Consider the following 25,230-nt stretch of genomic DNA (forward strand, 5'->3'; position numbering starts at 1 on the left):
GTTTTTTGGAAGTCTGATTGGTATAGTGCTAAATAAATAGATTAGTTTAGGTACTATTGTCATCTTTATTATATCTACTCCCCCTATCCAGGAGCATTTAATGTTTTTCCAATTCATTAGATCAGATTTAATTTGTGTGGAAAGTGTTTTGTAGTTTTGCTCATATAGTTTCTCATTTTCCCTTGGCAGATAGATTCCTAAATGTTTTATATTATTGGTAGTTACTTTAAATGCAATTTCTCTTTGTAACTCTAACTGTTGAATTTTGTTGGTGATTTATAAGAATGCTGATGACTTATGTGGGTTTATTTTGTATCCTTAACTTTGCTAAAGGTGTGAATTATTTCTAATAGCTTTTTAGTATAATCTCTGGGGAAGAACCTCATCTTTAAAAAAAAAAAAAAAAATGAATTAAGCCATTAGAGAATTCCCTAGGGAAAAAATCCCCAAGGTTAGATGGATCCATGAGTAAGTTTTACCACAAACATTTAAAGAGCAATTTAATTCCAATACTACTTGAACTATTTGGGAAAATAGGTGAAGAAGGATTCCTACCAAATTCCTTTTATGACACATGAAGAGCTAAAACAGAGAGAGAAAATTATAGACCAATTTCCCTATTGAATATTGATGGTAGAAATTTTGAACAAAATACTAGCAAGATGATTATAGTAATATATTATAAAAATTATATACAATGACCAGGTGGGATTTATACCAGGAATGGATGGTTGGTTCAATATTAGGAAAACCATCAACATAATTAACTATACCAATTATAAAACCAACAGAAATCATATAATTATCTAAATAGTTGCTTTACAAAAGCTTTTGAAAAATATAGCTCCCATTCCTTTTAAAAACACTAGTGAGCATAGAAATTAAGGGAACATTCTTTAAAAAGATAAGCAGTATCTATGTAAAACCATCAGCAAGCATTATGTGTAATAGGAATTAAGCTAGAAATCTTACCCAATAATATTAGGGGTAAAGTAAGGGTGCCCATGATCACCACTACTATTAATTTAATATTAGAAATGTTAGCTAAAGTCATAGATAAGAAAAATAAATTGAGGAAACTAGAATAAACAATGAGGAAACAAACCTATCACTTTACAGATATGATCAAATATTTAGAGAACCCTAGAGTAAAGTTTTTTAAATTATGCATCACAACCTGATATGGAGTCTTATATTTAAATGCGGGGGTTGCAAAATTATGATTTGTTATGAGTAAACATTTGATGTATATACCTATAAAGCTGGAGTTGCTAAGAATTTCTCAAGTGAAAGGGGGTCGTGAGTAGTAAAAGTTTAAGAAACCCTGCCTTAAAATATCAATTAAAACATTACTTGAAAAAATTAACAACTTTGTCAAAGTTACAGGATATAAGATAAATCCACATAAATCATTTTTCCCCCCCCGAGGCTGGGGTTAAGTGACTTGCCCAGGGTCACATAGCTAGGAAGTGTTAAGTGTCTGAGATCACATTTGAACTCAGGTCCTTCATGAATTCAAGGCTGCTGCTCTATCCACTGCGCCACCTAGCTGGTTCCCCCACATAAATCATCAACATTTCTTTATATGACTGATAAAGCCAACAGTAAGATATAGAAAGAGAAACACAATTACAAAATATTTTTCACACAAAATCATATGTAAACAATTGGAAAAATATCAATTGCTCATGGATAGACCAAGTCAATATAATAAAAATGACAATTCTGCCTATACTAATTTATTTATTTAGTGCCATACCAATCAATCTACCAAATTAGCAAAAAACAAACAAACAAAAAAAAACAAAACTATCAAATGTAGCTAGAAAAAAAATAATAAAATTCATTTGGGAGAGCTACAGGTCAAGACTATTAAGAGAATTAATGAAAAAGTAAAGGAAGGTAGATTATCAATACAAGATCTCAACTTATATCATAAAACAGTAATTATCAAAATTACCTAGTACTGGCTAAGAAATAAAATGGTAAATCAGTGGAATGGACTTTGTACATAAGATATAATATTCATTGACCATATTAGCCTAGTGTTTGATAAAAGCAAAGACCCCAGGTTTGGGGATAAAAACTCACTAACAAAAACTTATAGGAAAAGTAGAAAACAGTAGGACACAAAATAGGTATACACCAAAATCACACACTGTATAAAAGTCAAAATGGAAAATAAGCAAATTAGAAGAGCAAGGAGTAGGCTACCTATCAGATCTATGGAAAGAAGAAAAATTCTTGACCAAACAAGAGATAGAGAACATATGAAATGCAAAATAGATAATTCTGGTTATATTAAAAAGCTGGGAAGCAATCTTTATAGCAAGTGTCTTTGATAAAGGTCTCATTTCTCAAATATATAGAAAACTGAGTCAAATTTAGAATATAAGCCATTTCCAATTGATAAATGGTCAAAGGATTTGAACAAGCAGTTTGTAGTTGAAGAAATCAAAGCTGCCTGTAGGCATATGAAGAAATACTCTAAATCACTTTTGATTAGAGAAATAAACATTAAAACAACTTTGAGATACCACTTCACACCTATCGGTTTGGCCATTGAAATAAGGAAAGGAAAGTGATAAATGTTGGAGAGGATATGGGAAAATTGGAACACCATTTCATTGTCAGTGGAGTTATGAACTAATCCAACCATTCTGGAGATGCTTTTGATACTATTCCCAAAGGGCAACCAAACTGCCTACCATTTTAACCAGAAATATCCTTACCAGGTCAGTATCCCAAAGAAATATTTAAGAGAGAGAGAGAGAGAGAGAGAGAGAGAGAGAGAGAGAGAGTTCTGCACAAGCAAAAATATTTATAACAGCCCTTTTCTTGGAGGCAAAATATTGGAAAATGAGGGGATACCTATCGATTGGGGAATGACTGAACAAATGATGTTATATGAATATAATGGAATACTATTATTCAGTAAGAATGATGAATAGGCAGATTTCAGGAAAACCTGAAAAGACTTGTATGAACTAATGCAAAGTGAACAAAATCACAAAAATAGTATATACAGTATTAGTAATATTGTGTGATAACCAACCATGACTGACATAGCTCTTCTCAACACCACCATGGGCTAAAACAAATACAAAAGATTCACAAAGGAAAATGCTATTCATAACCAAATAAAAAACTGATGGACTCAGAATGAAGATTGAAGCATATTTTTTTTTTACATTTTTCATTCTTATGATTTTTTCTTTCCTTTTTATCTGTTTCTTTCACAACTATGGCTAATATGGAAATATATTTTACATGATAACGCATGTATAAACTATATCAAACTGCCTACCATCTTTGAAAGAAGGAAAGGGAAGAAGAAAGGGAGAAAAATTTAGAACCCCAAATCTTGTAAAAATGAATTTTGAAAAAATTTTCTTGACTTGCCATGGAATCAAGGGACTTGAGTTCAAATACTGTCTCTGATGCTTACCATGTGTGTAACCTTGTTCAAGTCACTTGAACTCTGTGCCTCAGTTTCCTATATGTATAAAATGAAATGAATGCATTGGACTAAATTATCCCTATTCCAATTCTTAAGTGTAGGATTCATTGGGATATCTTAGGGAGGAGAGTTATTATAAATCAGGAAAATCAGTGAAGGATTCTTGGAGGAAGTGATATCTAAATTAGATAGGTAATTCACCTGACCACTTGCTTTAAGTTATTCAGACCTTAAGAAAACCTAGCTGGATTGATATTTCAGTATCTAGACTGTTTGGGGATAACTTAGAATGGCTAACAATTTTATGTGAAAGAGAAATTTCCATTTCCATTTAAGTCTGTATACTTTGTTGATGTTGTTTAACCATGACTGACTATTTGTTTCCCCATTTGGGATTTTCTCAGCAAAGATATTGCAGTGGTTTGCTGTTTCCTTTTCTTGTCTGCTTTAACATATTAGAAATGATCTATATGATTCTTATGGTAAAATCTTGACCACACAAATGTCATCACTTCAAGTTATTCAAAGAATAAAAATAATGTGTTTTTTATTGAGTAAATTATGTACAACATGCTCTCAGCCTAATGGAAGGGATTTGGTATCTGGAGATATGAAGCAAATGATGGATTATTTAATATTAATTTCATGCTCATAATGTCATATAATATAAATAAAGTGTTTGATCTTGTTCTCTAAGGTTTAGGTAGCCTTGATACTGAGAAGTGTATATGGGAAAGGAAATGAATAACTTGAAGTAGAAACATAGAAAATTTGTTCTCTACAGGGAGGAACTGTGCATTGAAACTTGCTAGGTTACAGAATAGCTAATGAATTAGAATGAGGCAGTAATTGTTGCTTGAAGTACTTTCTCATAGTCTCATTTGAGAATAACACTATTTAATGAAGCTCAGTATAGTACAGATAAAGTATTGATATGATTTTGATACTGAAATAAAGCATGAAAGTTGGGTAAGCCATTGTTGCTGTATTAATATGTATCTTATACTTGAGATGTGTTTACTAAATAGTTACTATTTAGCAACAGTATGCATTGTTTATATTAAATTAGCATATATGAGCTCTTTCTTTGTAGTACTTGCCTCCTCTCTTGAATGTAGTCTAGTTTAATATATTGCATAATATTTCTGCCTTGCACAATTTAAATTTCTATAAAAGGACAACTGGAAGTCTTTAAGTTTTCCTCACTTTCATTTTATTTTGTTTTTGCTTACAGGTTCAGCAATTTAAACAAGATCCCCGCCCAACAACATGCCTCCATTCTATTTTCAATGTACATACAGGAGACGAAGTCTTTTCTTATGAGGAATATGGTCATCTTCAGGTAAAATATATATTTGGATTTGGATTAGGTGATCTCTTGAGTTTTCATCTAATTTTTTATCTTATGTGAATATTATTATGAACAATATGCTGCTTATTCCATCATTCTGTTTTGTGGTCAGTGTTATCAGTTCCAGCACTGTGTTCTCATAATTGTAGAGATCCCCTCCAATAATGCGGATCTCCTTGCCTCCTTTCTTTTTTACTGATGTTGGCATGGTGCTTTGTCTTCACAAACAACATTTTTCACATACTCGAGTTCTTTATACATTTTCATGAGCACTAATGATGTCTTGACATAGACTCAAATACAATGGATTAGGTGCATGTTCTTCATTGCTTTGGAGGAGCTGTTATATCATCAGTATAGGTAGTTTCTATCCTGTATAGATTGTGTCCTATTCATAATTTTTTACCATATGCAATTCTTATATATATCATCTTATACTGGGAATTTTTCCAATGAACTCTAGAAAAGCTTTTCTTTTTGTTTGTTAATATTACAGTTACCAGTATAGCTTTTGAACCCTTCATTGGTTATCCCTTTCTGTCAATGAGTGATTATATTCTGCCTTCAGCTTTATGTCTCTTTGATATATTTTATACCATTTGTTGCATATAATTATTATTATTATTTTTTTGGTAAAATGCTCCAATGTGGTTGAGTGCCACAACTTGTATTATTCACTTGTTGTAAATAGACCATGATTCATAACCATATTGTATTTCTAGAGGACTATTACTGCTTAAAAATGGATTTTTTTTTTTTTTAGGGAGAAGTTTGAGGAGAGTGGGAAATCACAAAAAGTGTATGTGCAGTTCCTCAATTGCAATCCATTTCATAGTTCTCTTTATAGCCAATTATGGCCCCTACTCATTGTTTGGTTTATATTTTTATCCAAATGAATGCGCTCATTGACCCACATTGTAGGCTGTCTGTACAATTGTTCAATAATCCTAGACCAGTAGCATCAAATACATGAACCAGATTAAAATGTAATTAGGAAATATTTAACAAAATAAATAAAAATATATAAATCATAGCATTAGTAGGTAAAACTACTCACTCATCTTTTGGCCCAGAGGGATTCTTGTACATAATTTAGTGGGCCCCATTTCAATTTACATTTGACCACACTGGCCAAGACAATAAAGCTTTTTATCTAATTATTTTCCTCTATGGATCATCATGAGTGATTATAAATCTCATTGTGGAGGTGCTTCATTGTTTTGGAATTGATAGAATCAGAAAATGGGTGTACTCAAACATGAATGCTTAGGGAACTTGACAATCTGACTAATTCACTTGAAAAAAAATTGATTGAAGAATAATTTGTTCTGATTTTGATATGTGGTTGATGGGTAGTGGAGATAATCTGTCAAAACTTATATCTTAGGCATGAATTAGGTATCTAATAGGAACAAAGTGGGCTATATTACTTTTGAGAAAGTGTGTGCAGTGCTTTTTTGTTTTATTTATGCATTTTATTTTCATTCTTTATACCTCTAAATATTTCCAACCTACCCTCGTGAACATTCCCTTCACCTCTCCCCATCCTCCTTTTTTTGGAGGCAGTCATGGTTAATGAATTGCTCAGGGTCATATAGCTAATAAGTATCTGAGGCTGGATTTGGACTGAGATCTGTCTGACTTCAGGGTTGGTGTTCTTTTCATTGCATCACCTAGCTACCTCATGAGCATTCCCTTTTAACAAATATTTTATTTTAAAATTATTTATTTAGTATTTTATACCCCTCCCATTGCATGTAAAAACAATTTTCAACAATTTTTTTTGTTTTTATTATAGCTTTTTATATACAAAAGATATACATGGGTAATTTTTCAACATTGACCCTTGCAAAAACTTTTGTTTTAGCTTTTCCCCTCCTTCCCTCCACCCCCTCCCCTAGATGGCAGGTAGTCCCATATATGTTAAATATGTAAGTATATTCAACATTTGTTTTTAAAATTTTATTCCAAATTTTTTCATTCCTTCCCTATTACCCTCATCAAGAAGGTAAACAATTTGATAAAGGTTATGCAAGGTATATTTTCATATTAGTCATGTTGTAAAAGAAAATATAGAACAACCAAATAAAATAAATAAGATTTCAAAGAAGAATTTTAAAAGGATGCTTTGATTTGTATTCAGACTCCATCAGTTTTTTCTCTGGAGGTGAATAAGATTTTTCAGTATAAGTCCTTCAGAGTTGTCTTAGATAATTGTATTATTAAGAATAGCAAAGTTATTCACAGTTGATCATCTTACAACATTGCTGTTACTTGTACAGTGATCTCCTGGTTTTAATCACTTCACTTTGAGTTAGTTCATGTAAGTCCAGGTTTTTCTGAGAGCATCTTGCTCATCATTTCTTATATCATAATAGTACTATATTATGATCATATACCACAACCTATTCACACCTTCTCCACTATTTTTCATTTTCTTTTTCTGTCCTATTAGCCAGTTCAATAGATGTGAGTAGTACCTCAGAATTGTATTAATTAAACAATTGTGTGGTACCATCTCACACTTATCAGATTAGCTAAAATGACAGAAAAATATCATTATAAATATTGAAGGGGATATGGGAAAACTGGAACACTAATACATTGTTAGTGAAGTTGTGAACTGATCCAGGCATTATGGAGAACAATTTGGAACTATGCCCAAAGGGCTATCCAACTGTGTATACCCTGTGATCCAGCATTGTTACTACTGAGTCTGTATCCCAAAGAGATCATAAAGGAGAGAAAAGGACCTACATATGCAAAAATGTGTGGGAGTAGCTCTTTTTGTGGTGTCAAGAAATTTGAAATTTAGTGGATGTCCATCAATTGATTTATGACATGTGAATGTAATGGAATATTATTGTTCTATATGAAAAGATGAGTTGGCTGATTTCAGAAAAGCCTGGAAAGATTTATATGAACTGATGGTGAGTGAAGTGAGAAGAACCAGGAGAACATTGTATACAATAACATTAAGATTATGTGGTGATAGTTTTTGTTTTGTTTTGTTTTGTTTTTTAGCAATAGAATGATCCAAGAAAATGCTAATAGACTTGGGATAGAAAATGCCATCCACATTCAGAGAGGGAAGTATGGAGACTGAATGAGGATTGAAGCATACTATTTTGTTTGCTTGCTTTTTCATTCTTGTGGTTTTTTTCCCTTTTATTCTGATTTTTCTTTCACAATATGACAAATATGGAAATATATTTAAAAGATTGTACATGTATAATTCATGTACTTGTCTTGGGGAAAGGGGAAATGAGTGAAGGAGAAAAAAAAAAAAAACCACGAGAGGAAAAAAAAAAGGAAAAGTGTCTTACATCACATTTGTTCTATTTTTCTCTCTGTTTTCACCTTGTTCCTCCTCAAAAGCATTTTACTCCTGACTACCATCTTTCCTAATCTGCCCTACTTTCTCTCAGAATCATCTTCCTTCTCTTATCCTCTCCCTCTCCTTTTTTTCCCTTAGTGTAAGATAAATTACTATACCCAATTGAGTTTAACAAATATTTCAAAAGGAAAAGAAAAGTGTTTCAGAAAGAAAGCAACATATCAAACACATCTACCAATATACCCACAATTCCACACTATGGTCCTTCACTTATACAATGAAGGAAAGAAGTTGCATTGTCTCAGGACGAACCTTGGCCATTACAATTATTTTTTATTAGTTTCATTTTATGTGAGTTTTTTAAATTTAGATTTTCATTTCTCTTCATTATAGTGCTATATGGAACAATCTTTCTTTTCTTTGTTATTATTTTCCAAGTGTTCTTTTGAAAATCATTTCATTATATCAATTGGAAGATAACCACTACTATTGTTGCTACCACTTTTGCAATCATCTTTCAAAGCCTGCTGCTAGTTTTGCTTCTATGTATACTCTGGGCCAGTTCCCACAGTGGTACCACAGACCTTCCTTGCTGAACCTATTAGACTAATCCTAATTTGGAAAAATGTTTCTCCCTGACCAATTTTTGGCTCTATCATTTCAAAAATTGATTTGAGGAATTATTTCAAAGTTGTTTGAAGAGGAATGTTGAAAGTGCTCTGCTGTCTGTCCTCTGCCAGTTTGGCTCCACTCTTCTCCTTAGTTTTTTTTTTTTTTTTTTTTTTTTTAGTTGAATGTTCAATTCATTGATGTTTTACCTATTTTATTAGTATGTTTTGTTAATGATATATAAGAATGCTGATATCTTATGTGGGCTTATTTTGTATCTTGCAACTTTGCTAAAGGTGTGGATTATTTCTAATAGCTTTTTAGTAGAATCTCTGGGATTCTCTAAGTATACTATCATATCAGCAAAGAGTGATAATTTGATTTCCTCGTTACCTACTCTAATTCCTTTAATCTTTTTCTCAACTCTTATTGCCAAAACTAGTATTTCTAATACAATATTGAATAGTAATGGTGATAGTGGGCAACCTTGTTTCACTCCTGATCTTACTGGAGAAAAGATTTCAGTTTGTCCCCATTACATATGATGCTTACTGATGGTTTTAAATAGATGCTACTGATTATTTTAAGGAAAAGTCCATTCACTCCTGTACTCTCAAGTGTTTTTAATAGGAATGGACATTGTATTTTACCAAATGCTTTTTCTGCATCTATTGAGATGATCATATGGTTTTTGTTAATTTTGTTATTAATATGGTCAATTATAGTATGTTTTTTAGAGATTTTTTTTCCTTCTGAAGAGTGATATTATACTCTGAGGTACCACTTCACACTTTTCAAATTGGTTAAGATAGCAGGAAAGATAATAAATGTTGGAGGGGTGTGGGAAAACAGAACCACTAATACATTGTTGGTAGTGTTATGAATTCAGTCATTTTGGAGAGCAGTTTGGAACTGTGCCCAAAAAGGTACAAAAGTGTGCATACTCTTTGATCCAGCAGTGTCTCTATTTCAGAGAGATCATAAAAAGGATAAAGGACCCATATGTGCAAAATGTTTGTAGCAGCCCTTTTTGTAGAGACAAGGAAATGGAAAGTGAGTGGATGCCCATTAGTTGGGGAATGACTGAATAAGTTCCGGTATATGAATGTAATGGAATATTATTCTATAAAAAACGATTAACAGGCAGATTTCAGAAAGGCCTGGAGAAACTTACTTGAGCTGATACTAAGCGAAGTGAATAGAACCAAGAGAACAGCAATAACAAAATTATGTGATAAACAACTGTGCTGGACAATGAGGTGATTCAGGGCAATTCTAATTGTCTTGTGACAGAGAGAGCCATATGCATCCAGAAAGCTGACCATGGAGACTGAATGTGAATCACAACATAAAGTATTTTCATCTTTTTTGTTGTTTGCTTTTGAAAGTTTTTTTCTCTCATTTTTTTTTTTCCCTTTTGGACCTGATTTTTCTTGTACAGCATGATAAATATGGAAATATATTTAACCTATATTGGATTATTTGCTGTCTAGGGGAGAGGGGAATTGAGGACAGAGGGAGAAAAATATGGAATACAAGATTTTGCAAGGGTAAATGTTGAAAACTTTTATTTTGAAAAAATAATTATTATTCTTTTTTGGATGAGTCTTAAGTGTTCATTTACCTTGTTCTTTGAACAAGTCATTATTCAGGCCATATTAAATCCTCTTTGTTCCTATTCATTGTTTCCTCATTTTTCCCTTCATAATTCCATAAAGGAAATGCTAGTATTTTGTCTGAGGAATAGTAACTCAACTCTTTTTCCTTTCCCACTTTGATTATTTAAGTCAGAGATATCAATCTTTAAGTTCTACCCCATAAACTTGTGAAAATATTATAAGGAATTATTTTTAAAATAAGTAAAAACTTAATGTAACAGAGATATTGTTTTGTCATTTTCTTAGTCAATATGCATCATTGAAGGGATCCATTTCTGTTAGTTTGACAGTACTGATTTAAAATGGCACCATTGATTTAAAATTATTAGTATCTTCTATCACTTTTGTTTTTTGATCCCTTTTATTCTTATATCTTGAAGATAATTTTCTTTTTTTTTTTAACAATAGCATAAACATGAAAGAATTGTCTGGGTTTTTTTGAATAATTGTACTTATCAATCAATCAATAATCCATCAATAGACATTTATTCAGTGCCTACTTTGTATCAGGCATTGTGTTAAGCACCAGGGATACAAAAAAGAGCCAAAAGATCATTCCTGAGCTCAAGGATCTTACAAACTAATAACTATATATCTATAATTTATTTTTGTTCTCAGTGTTTTTCAAGTCAAATATTGTGTTCAACTATCATTGTCATTGATGAATGCCCTAAATGACTCCTTTTGAGGGCCTATTATTTTTTCATTGATAATTAGATATGACTTACAGAATATGTTGTTTTGGGCTCTATCTTGAATTCTTATTTTTCCTTATTTTCTCTTATCTTATCCTTTGCAATATATTATGCCTCTGGAATTATTCTTGGCTAATTTAAATTATGTCTCTATAGTCAGAGTTCTTCCTGGTCATTTACAAAATATTTTGTTCATACTAAAATATAAATTGTTAAGTTTAATCACTTGTACCTTATTATGGAAATTTTGGTTTTTTTTCCTCTGATTTTTTTTTTTTTTTTGCTTATTTGATTAAATGTATCTTATTTGGTTGATAAGAATTTTGTCTGAATTCAGTTTATTGTAATATTCAAAAATACTGATGAATTTTCTTGTATTATTTCCTACAATATAGTATTTGACTTTTAAAAATTCATTTTGTTCTTCTGGGTAGTCTATTATTTTTAAGTTGTCACTGCTCAGAGCAACCTATTAGTCACTTTGGCTTTCATAGTTTTGTTTTCCTAAAGGTTATTGCTTTTTGCTTCTTTTCTGCCTAATTTTCTTCCACTTCTGTTTTTTGTCCTCCATATCTATTATTCTCTCACTAACAGTCTACTTTTGAGCTGGTCTCCATTGTGTTTTTTAAAACTTTTTTCTTAAGTGCTGTTTGTTTTCCTTTTAATTCTTTGTTGAGAGCTTTGATTCAATTTCATTCTTAATATCTCCTTTTAAGATATTATTTCTTTCCTAACTGTGTGACCTGGGCAAGTCACTTAACCCCAATTGCCTCAGGAGAAAAATATTATTTCTTTTTTGAACAATTCTTACTATTATTTGTCGATCTCTGGAAAATCTGCAAAATTCTTTTTCACTGGAGACTGCACTGAGGTTATTTGCATTTTAAAAATACATTTTATTGATATCATTTGTCTTTATATCACAGTGATTTCCTTTTCTTCACTAAAAGAACAGTTAACTAAAAACAATTTATGCAAAATGTATACACTATTCTTTCTTAGCAGTCTCACAAAATTCAAACAGTTCTTTTCCCCAAAATGTGAGGGAAAAGGTACATTTTGCTTTTATTTCATCCAACAGTTTAGGGTTATTTATATTACTTACAGTTCAACTTTCTCTTAAGAGTTCTTTTGCTATACATTGTTGCAGTCATCATGTATAGAGCTCTTCCTCTGCCTCACTTCGTTGTATCTTACCATAGTTCTTTAAATTATTCTCATTTCTTATAATACAATAATATTCCAATATATTTATTCATAATAACTTTGTTTTTTCCACTTCCTAAAGAGTGAGCAGATCTTTTGCTTCTTGTTCTTTACTACCATAAAGACTCCTGCCGTGAGGGCAGGTAGGTGGTGCAGTGGATAGAGAACCAGCCCTGAAGTCAGGAGGACCTGAGTTCAAATCTGGCCTCAGACACTTAATTAACATTTCTTAGATGTGTGATCCTGGACAAGTCACTTAACCTCAATTGCCTGGGGGGGAGGGGGAAGAATGCTTCCATGAATGGTTTTGTATATATTACATATTTGTTTCTATCATTAACTTCACTGGGTTCTAGTCCACTAATTGAATTACTGGGTCAGGGGACTGATTCACCAAAAATTTTCCACTTATTTGCTTTCATAGTATAATATTTGATGGTTATGTTCTGACTTCTCTGAATTTTACATAGTTATGTAATAAAAACATTCATTAGATGCCTGCATTGTGCTGGGGCAGCTAAGGGGTACAGTAAATAGAGTCCTGGGCCTGGCATCAGGAAGACTCATCTTCTTGAGTTCAAAGCTAGCTTCAGACACTTTCTTCCCACATGACCCTGGGCAAGTCTCTTAACTCTATTTTCTTCAGTTCTTCATCTGTAAAATGAGCTGGAAAAGGAAATGGCAAACCACATCAGTATTCCTGCTGAAAAAACCCCAAATGGGATTACAAAGAGTCAGACACAGCTGAAAATGACTAAACAACAAAAGTGCCAGGCATTGTACTATGTGATAGGGATGTAAAAACAGGCAAAAGCCTGCCCCTGCCTTCAAGGGTCTTACAATTTAATGGAGGAAATAAGCAAACAAATATGTACAAACAAGTTATATTACAGGAGAAATAGGAAATGTTTTTAAAAGAGGTTCTAGAATTAAGAGAATTTGGGAAAAGCTTCCTTTAGAAGATAGGCTTTTAATTGGGTCTTTAAAGGAAGCCAGTGGGCACAAATGAGGAAGGAGAGCATTCCAGACTCAGGGGACAGTCAGAGAAGATGGCAGAGCTGTGAGATGGAGTGTCTTGTTTGTGGAACAGCCAGGAGGCTCACTTCACGAGATCAAAAAGTATGAGATGGCGAATAAGATGTCAGAAGACTTGATGTAGGGCAGTAGATCTAAATGGCAAAGATCTTTCAATGCCAAACAGCATTTTGTGTTTGATTTTGGTAGCGAAAGGAAACCAATGGAGTTTATTGAGTAGGAGAAATGGTTAGACCTGAGCTTTAGTAAAATAACTTTGATGGCTGAATGGAGGATGAATTAGCGTAGGGAAAGAGTTGAGGCAGGCAGACTTAGCAGACTATTACAGTAATCCAGGCATAAGGTTTTGGATGTTTGCATTGGAATGTTTAATGTATCAGAAGAGAGTCTCTTCAAGAAATTTTCTAAAGGTAATGGTGTTGACAGATTGGATTTTGGGGGTGAGAGATTGTTAAGTAATCAAGCATGATTCCTAGGTTGTGAGCCTGAAACACTAGAAAAATAATGTTGCCTTCTACCTTAATAGGAAATTGAAAAGTATTTAGGAGAAAAGAAAATGAGTTCATTTTTGTACATGTTGAATTTATAAATGACTTCTGAACATACAGTTCAAGATATTTAAAAGATAGTTGGAGTTTCAAATGAAAATAATTTGGTAATTTCATGAGGGAAAAACAACAGAGACTGAAGGGATTGGTTAAGTCTTAATATAGATTATATTAATTTAAGTTTTGTTGGAAAGCATGAGTTCCAAGAGGCAGGTGAGGAAGGAGAGCACTCTATCCTAGGGAACCAGTAAAATACACAGTGATGAATAATGGAGCATTGTGTCTGAAGAGCATTAAGATTCAGCCATGATGAAAAAGAATGAATGTATTGCAATTTGTAATACCAACATTAATAAAATAACAAATCCATTAAGTTCTCTATCCAAATTTAGAGGGATTTTCTCTGGACTCATTTGGTCAGACATGAAAACCTATTAGAAATTGGATCACTTTAGATACCATTCACGTGTTTACTTGAGTCAACCTGAGAAGTGCAGTAAGCAATGACCCTATCTAGTAGTCCTTTTATAGGCTCATGAAGAGTTGAGAGAATCCTTGAACTAATGTTAGCCACAGGGCAAGTCTGAACAAGGTCCCTTAGGACAACAATTCTTTGAAAGAAATAGGTGAAAAGATCCCAAGCAATGATGTGCTCTGAAATGTTCTAACTTACACATTATGCAGAGCCATGCGCTTTGGAGGATTCCCTGCCAGAATATTCAATAAATTTTTTGTGAGTGGGACATGAAAGGCACAAAAAAGGCATAGTCAAGACTTAGAGATCAGCAATTTTTTCAACTTCAAGCAAATATTTTAATGTTTTTGCCACTTTCCTCTCTCTTTTCACCCTACACACAGATTTATGAGTATATTATTCAGTTAAAGTTGGTATTATTTTGTTCATTGTTTCTTTCTCGTATTCTTTGATGTTATAGCTCACCATATGATAGCATTGTTTTAATAGACTATTAACTAAAATAAAAAAGCAACTCATTTGTCCATTAATATAATTTATATTATGCTGTCCTATTGATTAAAATTAATACATCCCTACAGGTAGTTACATGAAGACTTTATTCATGGAGAGTCAGAAAGAACTGTTTTCTAGATGTGTGTCCCACTGTTTATATCATTACCAACATGTTAATGTCATTTGCCAATAACTTTTTCATTTACATATGTACATTGCAGATAATTTTGCACCCTTTAATTGCCTATAAAACAAAATTCTAATCCTAAGCAAAAGTACTTTAAATCTAGAGTTTGAAAATAAATCTGTAAAAAACAAATGTTGTAATAACAGTTTTTAATAGCATTGCTTGAAGCAGATTTCCTAATCAAATATTACCCATCACTATAATTCTGTTATTGTTATAGTGTTACGTGAGAAAGCCAGTGCTTTTCAATGAATTAACCCAACTGATTAATCATATTTCAGAAAGAAGGGGGCCTTTATTTGCTACCATTACCACAAAATGGTTTCAGATTTTAACTTTTAACTTGTTTTCATAATACATTATACTGTATGTCTCCTCTTGACCTTTTTTCATGTTGTCATTTTATTTCAGATAAATGCTGTATCCCTGTACCTTCTTTACCTTGTGGAAATGATTTCCTCTGGACTTCAGATTATCTACAACACTGATGAGGTAATATTATCTACATTTTTACAGGAATAAAACACATTTCTTAAATGCATCTCATTTGTTTTTTGTTTGACTTATTTTCTACATCATCATATTGAGTTATTTCTTTTTTTTTTTTACATGGTCATTTATCAGGACATACATTGCAAGAAAGTCTTTATATTTTTAAACTCCAACAACAAAAATAAGCAGAATACATTACAGGTTATAAGATTTCATTATTGTAAAAACTGTATTCATTTTGGTCTGAAATAAAAATGTGTAACTTTCTCAAAAATTTAAGGATAAAAGGGTAATAACGCCAGCAGATTTTTCCTTCTCTTTTTCTTCCTCATGCTTCATTGCTTTTATTGCTTGGGCTTTTAAAATTAAAAGAAAATTTTTATTGGTATCATATTGTGTTCTTATTTTTTGCTGTTTGGACACCAGCAGAGTGTTTGATATTTTCCAAAAGGCAAATAGCAAATCCCTAGTTTTAGATTTTAATGATATCTATGTTAACATAAATGATCATTATACCACTTATAGACTTAATTATTCACAAAGACATATTCTCCTTTTCCTGTATAAAACCCCACACTTAGTGTTCTAGGTTAAGTGAAATGAAGGTCCTATTAGAGCTGACCACCTATAACTGCTTACTAATTGATTGCTTGAGTTATTTTATGATATTCAGCATACTTGAAAGTGTATAATTCATTAAATACCTATCTATGCATGAAGCAGTTCTGCAAATAGAAAAGGAAAAAGAAGGAAAACAAAGGAAAAGCAAGGAAGAAACAAGAAGTGGAAAGAAAATTCTTGTTCACCAATTTTTAAATATTTGAAACTTTAATTTGCAATCTATTAACTCTTTCAGCTTCTACCATAAAGGCAGTATTGATTTAATAAGAGAGGAAGAACTCTTTAATCAGAGAAAAATAATTTAAAATGGGTGGTTTTTCATATTTACTTCTCCAAATAAGTGAATGCTTTGGTTGCATTCATTTCAATGACATATATTAAATACTTATTATGTGTACAGGGATGTATTAGATATTGGGGTTTCAAAGATGAAAAAGGATAAAGTCTTTCTCTTCAAGGAGTTTGTATTAATGAGTGTGTGTATGTACGTATATATACATACATATCTATCCATCGTTCTGTTTCTATTTGTCTATTTTCAAATTATTATAGTGGAAGCTAGAGTATGATATTCAGTGATTCATTAACATTTTCCCAACAAAATGGCAAATAATAGATTGAGTCAGACAACTAGGATTCAAAATTCAGCTCCATCATTTATAGTTGTGACCTTGGGCAAGTGATTTAGTCTTGTTGGGTCTGTCTCTTCATTTATAAAATTAGAGGAGTAGTTTATTTGATCATTTCATACTTTGAAATGTTATGTCCTATGTCTGTTCCTATGATCATGTCCACTTTTTTATTCAGTTCCAAATACCCAAAACATGATTGATTATAATAATGAACTTTCCTCTAAGAATATCAGATTATTAGAAGGCAGGATCCAAATAGTTTTAAATGAGTTTTTTCTTGAATTTCTTGCATTATTTGCAATCCCTTCTAGAAACAAATTATGTCCCGTGCATTTAGCAAATATTTATCTAATCTATGATTGACTACAAAATCAAGTACATTTTTAGATTCTCACCCTTCTCTCCCTCATCTTACCTCCTCCATTACCAGTACCTATTCTCAGGAGAAGCAAACCCACCACATCTTAGAAGATAATTTCATGGATTGCTGTGGCTAAAAAATATCACTTAGTGGTAAACTTTTTAGTGATGAACGTTTTGATTGTCAGCTATGTTGGTGATCCAATGACCCATCAATGACCCTTCCAGGATTGTGCTCTGCTGGGGGCTTCCACATATACTTTGTGTATATCATTAAATGTTTTACATATATATTCCTCCTTTTATGTAGTTTTTCAAAGGCTTTAAGATGTTTGCATTTTTATAATTGTGGATGCTTCTACTGATACAGATCATAATTCCTCTCACACTCTAATAGTTGGTTTTAATATTTTCTGTGACTGGAGAAATGTGTTACCTTCTGGTGATGAGCATTTCTAAACTTGAGTAGCAATATGCTTAGACACTAATGTCACCTTCTAGAATTAGGTCATTTCCACACCCAGGTTCAGAAATAGACTAGCAAGTTACTGAATTCATTCAGTCTTTTGTATATTTATGATAAAAACGGAAAAGTGAAAAAAAGCAGATTCAACCCACTTCTGCAATTTGTGTACTTATTTTGCCCCCTTTTTCATTTGGAAAAAAGCTCATATGTTGTATAATGAAAACATCCTGCTCTTTAATTAATGAAGCTGTCATTTGCATGGGAAAGTGAGAAAGTTATGAACTGCTTTGTTAAACTGAAAATGCAAGAACAAGTATTCCCACATATGAATTGTCTAATGCAAAGGAAATTGAAGTATCCAGAAAAAGGATTTTCTACCATTCCCTTTTCCTGACTCCCCAAAAGTTCTGGCTGACTATAGTTCTAAACTTGTATCTAATGCTGTTTCTTTTTTTCCTTTTGTGCATTATGGTAGGTATTTTTCCCCTGAGGCAATTGGGGTTAAGTAACTTGCCCAGGATCACACACAGCCAGGAAGTGTTAACTATCTGAGGCCATATTTGAACTCAGCTCCTCCTGATTTCAGGGCTTGTGCTCTATCCACTGTGCCACCTAGTTACCCTGTTTTGTTTTGTTTTTTAAATTACATATGAAATAGTACTAGCTATCTTCAGCATAGCTTCAATCGTCATAGAAAGGAACAAAAGGAACATTTCTAAAACATTTTAAAAAGTGACGCTTTCCAAACTTTCCCCATGCCCATCCAAAAGGTCTTTTTTTAAAACTTAAAGCACTAAAAAATAAAAACTTTTGCCCATTCTATGTAAATTCATAGAGACTTGTCATTCAACTAAAGACAAAAGATGTTACATATTTGAGTGTGAGTCCAAAATAAAAATTAAAAGTGTTTTCTTATCTTTTGTGTCTTATCTGTGTCCTTTATAATAAAAATCTAATTATTTTGGAGAAATCATGTTATAGTAGAAAAAACACTGATATTTAATGCTACCTCTGGTATTTTCTAGTTGTCTCTGAAATACTATTATAAATAAATACTACATACAAAATACTTTTTCTCTCTAAGCCTTAATTTTCTTTATATAGTGGTGGAAAATAATGCTAGCAATATCTGCCTATTCAGAAAAGTGCTTTAAAATAAAGCTTAAAATGTCATATAAATCTAAATTAATATTATTAGGAAGGATTTTAGATGACCAAAGTGGCCTATAAGGATAGAATTTAAGTAGAAATAGACTTTTGGCAATTCAGCATGAGTAAACTCTGTCTTAGAGGCCCATAGTAAAAACAAATAAAAAATAAGCAATCTTATTTAGCCTGAAATAACCAGATATTTCTTCTTTTGAAAAACTTTTAACACGAATGCTCTGAATTTGGTAACATAAATACTACTTGATACAGCATTTTTAATGTAGTTTTAGTGATCTAGTATGTCAATTGAATTTTTTATTTCAATTTTTGCAATAGATTTTTATCTTTACTTATCAAAGCATGATATTTTGGGGCAGCTAGGTAGCACAACGGATAGAGCACCGGCCCTGAAGTCAGGAGGAACTGAGTTCAACTCTGGTCTCAGACACTTAACACTTCCTAGCTGTGTGATCCTGGCCAAGTCACTTAACCCCAGTTGCCTCAGCAGAAGACACACACATACACAAAAAAACCACGATATATTTTTAAATAGCTATTTTAAAAGTAAGCAATTTTTAGGAGTTATTTAGGGTTTGTTTGTTTTTTTTAATGCACCTTGAGGTCATATTAGATGAAAAATTAGGAAGGCAAAGGGAAATTTATTGCAGTTCATAATATAAAGTGTTTCTTTAAATAATAGGTTTCTGAAAATTATCAAATATCAGACATATTGAATATTCAGAAAGAAAATTTATTGACCATGCCAGGTTTTAATTTTTTAAAAATTTTTAAAAGTCAGAAACATTATCATTGGAAGTTCAATAAATTGCAAAAGTACAAATAAACAATAAGCTACAAATTGATAGCTTAATCAAGTATACCAAGTAAGTACATAGATTGTATACTATATACCATTACTGTAGACATAAACATGCTGTTTTTATTTATAATAGTAAATACTTAGCAAATGGATATTTTATGACTACATCTATGAAGTCAGTTGCTAAAAATTAAAAGAATATATATAGCATAAACTTTATACTAAATTAGCTAAAGAGACTGTTAATCTAGTCATTTCTTAAAAAACTGTAGTATATTATTTTAAAAGTAAAGGGCTTAGAGACAAGTTTTATCAATGGAGACCTGTACATTTAAACATATATATATATATATATCTATATATATATATATATTTTTCAATTTAAGATAATAATAGTGAATACTAACAATAGCTAACATATATATGATACTTTAAGATTTGCAAAATCTCTTACAAATATTACTTCTTTTTATCCTTACTACAAACTTAGCAGTTAGGTACTATTATTTTATTGGTGAGGAAATGAAACACAGAGAGAGTAAGTGATTTGCCCAGTGTCCATATGTGTTATGGTATGATTTAAACTCAGATCTTCCTGACTCTAGGTCAGCACAACTCATTGTACCACTTAAGTGCCTGTCTTTTTTTTTTTTTTTTTTTTTTTTTTTTTTTTAGAATAAAATTCTCAGGTTTTTTTACATTTTTTAAAATTGTAGTGACTAATATAGACAATAATTTTAAATGGCATCTTTTTAACTGGTTTGCTTGTAACCCAGGAATAAAGAGGCGTAGCACCTACCTTCAACTTGTTCCCATCAATCTCTCTCTTCCTGGATTACAACTGGCTTTCTTTATCCTACCTATACCCCACTTCAGTAGGCTTGGTTGATAATCCAGCAATATTGTGAGTCACAAATGTGATTGTGCAGCTGTTGCTCAAACTTTTTTCTATAGTCCTCTGTTAAACCCTTGTGGTGGTAGGGTGGGGAGGGGAATAAACTACTACTGTCATTACTACTACTATTATCATTACTACTACTACTGTTACTACTTCTACTACTACTATTTCCTACTTTAGTTATTGAAGATCTGTTAGCATGCTTCTTGTTTACACAAAATCAATCACAATGGCGCCCTTGAATCTTAAATATGAAACATTTATGAAAAAAAAATCCCTAGAATACTTATATTTTCTCAGTAGAAGGCAAGAACAAGAACAATCATATTTAGAGAAATCTGGCAGAGAAGAACACAAATACAGAACCCTAGGTACTTGGAAGGTATGGTAGACCTTCATATCTTGAGTCTCTTTAGAAGAGAGTTTGCATCATGTATCACCAGCTGAGCAAAACCATTTTTCTGTTATTTAATTTCCTACTAGGCAAAAATCACTCCTCTGTTGAATCAGTGAAAAAACTTGTTTTATATAGCCACCCTTGTTAGGATCCTGAGCAAATATTACATCTTTTAGTGTCAGACTATTCCCATTAATCTGACAAACTGCCAAATGCTTTAGATTTGCTTTGTGTTCTCACTTGGAGCCCTACTGGTGTGTGTGTGTGTCTGTGTGTCTGTGGGTGTCTGTGTGTGTATATATGCATGTGTGCTTTAGCATATGGTTTTATGATTAGTATAAGTAATAGAATGCTGGACTTGGAGTAAAAAAAAAACAAACCTGAGTTCAGATTCTCACCCAAACACTATATATAAATAAAGAGCTTTCCAAACTTTAAAATAAATTAAATATGAGTTTCTATGGTGGTATTATTTCAGCAGTGCTTCATTTGTAAATTTTCTGGTGTCATTTTCCTTAATTTACACTTAAAAAAAAAAGAATGGGGCAGCTAGGTGGCGCAGTGGATAGAGCACCAGCCTTGAATTCAGGAGGACCCGAGTTCAAATCAGACCCTTAACACTTCCTAGCTGTGGGACCCTGGGCAAGTCACTTAACCCCAGCCTCAGGGGGGAAAAAAAAGGAAAAAAAAAAAGAATTACAAGTTTATGTCTTTTTCTAATCTTGCTCACAAAAAAAAAACCTGTGTTTTATAAATTTTATTTATTTATTTTATAGTTGATTTCAGGAGTTTAGCCAATTCTAAATGTAGCATAAATCAACCTTGTTGAGTTGTTTCAGTAGTTTGTCATCTTTTCTTGCTCCTGAGATAAACTTTTTGTCAATTTCAAAGATTCTTCAGAATTCTATGTTAAAGGCAGAATAAATAGGAAAATTTACTTGAAATCTTTATAAAACTGACTTCTAAAAATAACAGTGAAGATGCCGATCTGATTGTAGTGTTGCAACTGAGAGGTTACCCTGCTTCCCTACATTCGAGCTTGGTGGAACAATTCATTTTATCCAGTGCATGTAGTCAGAACAGTTTGAAATGTCATGTATCTAATCCCATTTGAAGTGATTGTTTAAAAGAAACTGCCATGTTACTCATTGCTCTATGCAAGGAATCAAGAGCAGTCCACAACTGTGTTTCATTGTGTGAAATATTCTTCATTCACCTCAAAAGCAAATACAAAATAAATAATTTTTTTTATAAATAATATATAAACTGAAATGATTCAGCAGCATTTAAGTGGTTCAATGGCTAGAGTGCTTCTCTTCAGGAAGATCTAAATTCAAATCCTTCCCCAGATACTATTTGTGTGGCCACTGGTATGTTATTTAATCTCTTTCTGCCTCAGTTTCTTCATCACTAAAAGAATAATGATTACTCCCGGAACTTTTATGAGTATAAAATGGAACTATATTTATAAAACATTTTGTAAATCTTAAAGCAGTATATAAATGCTATTATCTTCCTCCAAGAGGAAATGTTAAGTAAGAAAAATTTTCTCTTATCCTTATACAATTATTATCTCTGATATAAACTATCAGCTATGGTTTGTTATTGTTATGTTTGTCGATCATTTCTTATTTTGTATATAGAATAGTATTTTATCATATTTCAGTTATCCTAATTGAAGACATTTGAGAGCTTATGTACATAAAGTAACCAACTTCTGATAAGATAGTTCTAAAGACATTTATAGAATAATTGACAGGCCTCAGATTATGGCAAGAAAGAAGATGTAAGAATCATACAAATTTCTCATTTTTTTTTAGTGTAAAAGAGAACAGACTCATAATGTCTAGTAGTATGATTAGTATTGAAGATTTTCAGTATTAATCTAACAACTGTTAACTGTGAATCAGAAGTGGAGGTAACACCTAGTATTTTTTGACCTATTTTGGCTTAGTTTTGATTTATTTTTTTCCCCAGGCTAACATATCAGAATTAGTTCTTCTAAGATGCAATATCTACAAATTATGTAGGATACTATTTGGTTGATGGTGCTACTTCTGACTAGGCCAGTACTACCCACTGTAGGCAATGTTAAGTTTTCTTTCTTGGTTACAGCTTTTGAGTAATAAAACATAACACTAGCTAAGTAATTATATATTTTAAATATTGCCCTTAAACATAATTGTTAAATGTTTCAAAGGAACATAAACATTTAGATACAATATATCATGTTTTTAAATATTGCCTATTTTTTATCATTTTAATTTTTGTCTCCTTATTTTAAGCATTTTAAACATAATATATGCATTTAAGCATAATATGAAAAAATTGGGCAGTGTTTAATCATAAGATTAGGGGTACTATATAGAAAGAACTGCAATTAAAATGTAATTTAAGTTATTTAAGCTAGATTAAATTATTAAGCTAGAATGAAGACATTCATTGATAAACACTGAAATAAGGTACTGAAAGACATCTCAAATATGCAGTGCTGGAACCTCTAAGATTAGAACTAATGCACAATTATCCTTGAAATTTTTACTTACATCCTGTTATTATATTTTAATTCTTTTTATGGAACTTGAGAGCTTATACACATAATTAACCAAGGGACACTATAAAACAGAACTATGCCTACCCTCTGAGGTAGGCCTTAAAAACCTTAAAACTAAAAAAATCACTTGAATAGAGTATCTAATTTCATGAATATATATATATATATATATATATATATATATATATATATATATATATATATATATATATATATATATATATATTGGAGTTTCTGATTTGGGAATATTGGTTCCATTCTGCTTTTGTGAATCAGATAAATATATAATACTTATCTTAATAGGGATTTGTTTCTGCTTCTGTGACCTCTATTTGTATTATTTGGGAGGGCAATGGGACATTGGGCTGCAGAGTGTTAAAATAATGCCTTTGAATATAGATATATGCCTGTCATAAGACACTAAAAGTTGAACTGGGATCAGGATGCAATTTCTAGAAAACATTTCACAAGCTAAAGTAATGTTGATTTCATTCAGTATTCATTATTTGAAAACTTTCAGAGTATTACACTGAATTTCTTTTATTAAAAGACTTATGTGGCCAATCATATTCTTTAAAGTCTAACTAGGATAGATACTTGCATTTCAGTGTTCTTAATGGAGATCCACTTCCTGAAATTAAAGAAAAAAAAAAAAAAGCCATAATCAAGGATTTTTACACCTGAAATCATTTATTTCATAATGGTTGGGGAATGGTGATGATAAGAATGACCATTCCTGTAATAGGATTGAGGTTGATTATATAACTAGAAGAATTAAAGAGGTTGAGGAAAATAAGAACCTGGGATGTTCAAAGGTGGTAGTGAAAGTATTAGAGAAAATGACTTGTTACTGATAGGGAGGGAGGAAAAGGAAGGAATCACTATTCAGAGTTTAAAAGATGACAAGTACAAGAATCTGTCCAGGATGACATGAATTTTAAAGGAGAAAAGAGATGGTTGCTATGATGAGAGCAGAAGGAGTGTATGAAATGTGAGTGGAAGTTAAATATGCAATGTTCATTGCTCTTTTTGTGTCAGGGGGTTAAAGAGAAGCAGTAGCAGTCTTGGAGAGGAATATAAGTCATCAAGTAACTTCAAAAGGATGTTACATTTCAGCAAGCAAGAGGATGGAGGAAATCTGAAAGGAGGATATCTTGTGTGAGAAGGGGTTCTTTAACATATAAAGGATGGTTCCACAATATTCAGTGGAGAGAGAAAATTAGATTTTAATTTGGGGGTGGGAGCACCATTCTTTGCCCTAATACTCTGATGGTCTTGGGCATTATATATGGCAGAGATCTCCAGGTCACATAGTATATCCGGGAACAATATGTCTCAGTAGGAAGGTGACCTCAGAAAAAAGGCATGGATGGCTGCAGGACCATAGAAAAGAAGCTGATTTTCAGGGCTTGGGGCACATCTCTAGTGCTTTGTGACCATTTCAACTGAAGTATTCGAAAGCATTTTAAGCTTACACAAGAAAGATAAGATTCTAAGAAATTTTGTAAGCCATGGCAGTCACACCATAATAGCAAAGCTACAATAAAATTTTAGTTCTCTAGTTTGATGGAAATATTTGAGTAATATAAATTCACCAACTTTAAAACAACTAGAGGAAGAGAGACCTTAATACCAATAATTAAATACTATAATGACATCACTTCTAAACATGATTTTTACAGATAACCCTAAGAATCTAATTCACTAATCAGATATATACTTGGGGAATAATTTGTCTCTGTGATAAAATAACTTTCAACTAGATGCAAGTTGAACTCTTTTCAG

At 32.0% G+C, this 25,230-nt stretch overlaps 1 protein-coding gene across 5 annotated transcripts in view; it reads left to right on the plus strand.

Annotated features, from left to right (window-relative positions):
- PHKB (phosphorylase kinase regulatory subunit beta) overlaps window positions 1–25,230 on the plus strand; it is a 254,654-nt gene that overhangs the window by 58,415 nt on the left and 171,009 nt on the right. For 4 of the 5 annotated variants that reach the window (XM_074293309.1, XM_074293310.1, XM_074293312.1 and 1 more), the window contains 2 exons: window positions 4,695–4,802; window positions 15,468–15,548. In XM_074293309.1, the coding sequence (XP_074149410.1) occupies window positions 4,695–4,802; window positions 15,468–15,548 (189 nt within the window). Of the gene's footprint in view, window positions 1–4,694; window positions 4,803–5,574; window positions 5,611–15,467; window positions 15,549–25,230 lie in introns of those variants that run through there. The other variant, XM_074293311.1, reaches the window with a different exon arrangement.

The sequence above is a fragment of the Sminthopsis crassicaudata genome, chromosome 2 (genome assembly GCF_048593235.1).
Source record: "Sminthopsis crassicaudata isolate SCR6 chromosome 2, ASM4859323v1, whole genome shotgun sequence".
In the NCBI taxonomy this organism is placed as follows: domain Eukaryota; kingdom Metazoa; phylum Chordata; class Mammalia; order Dasyuromorphia; family Dasyuridae; genus Sminthopsis; species Sminthopsis crassicaudata.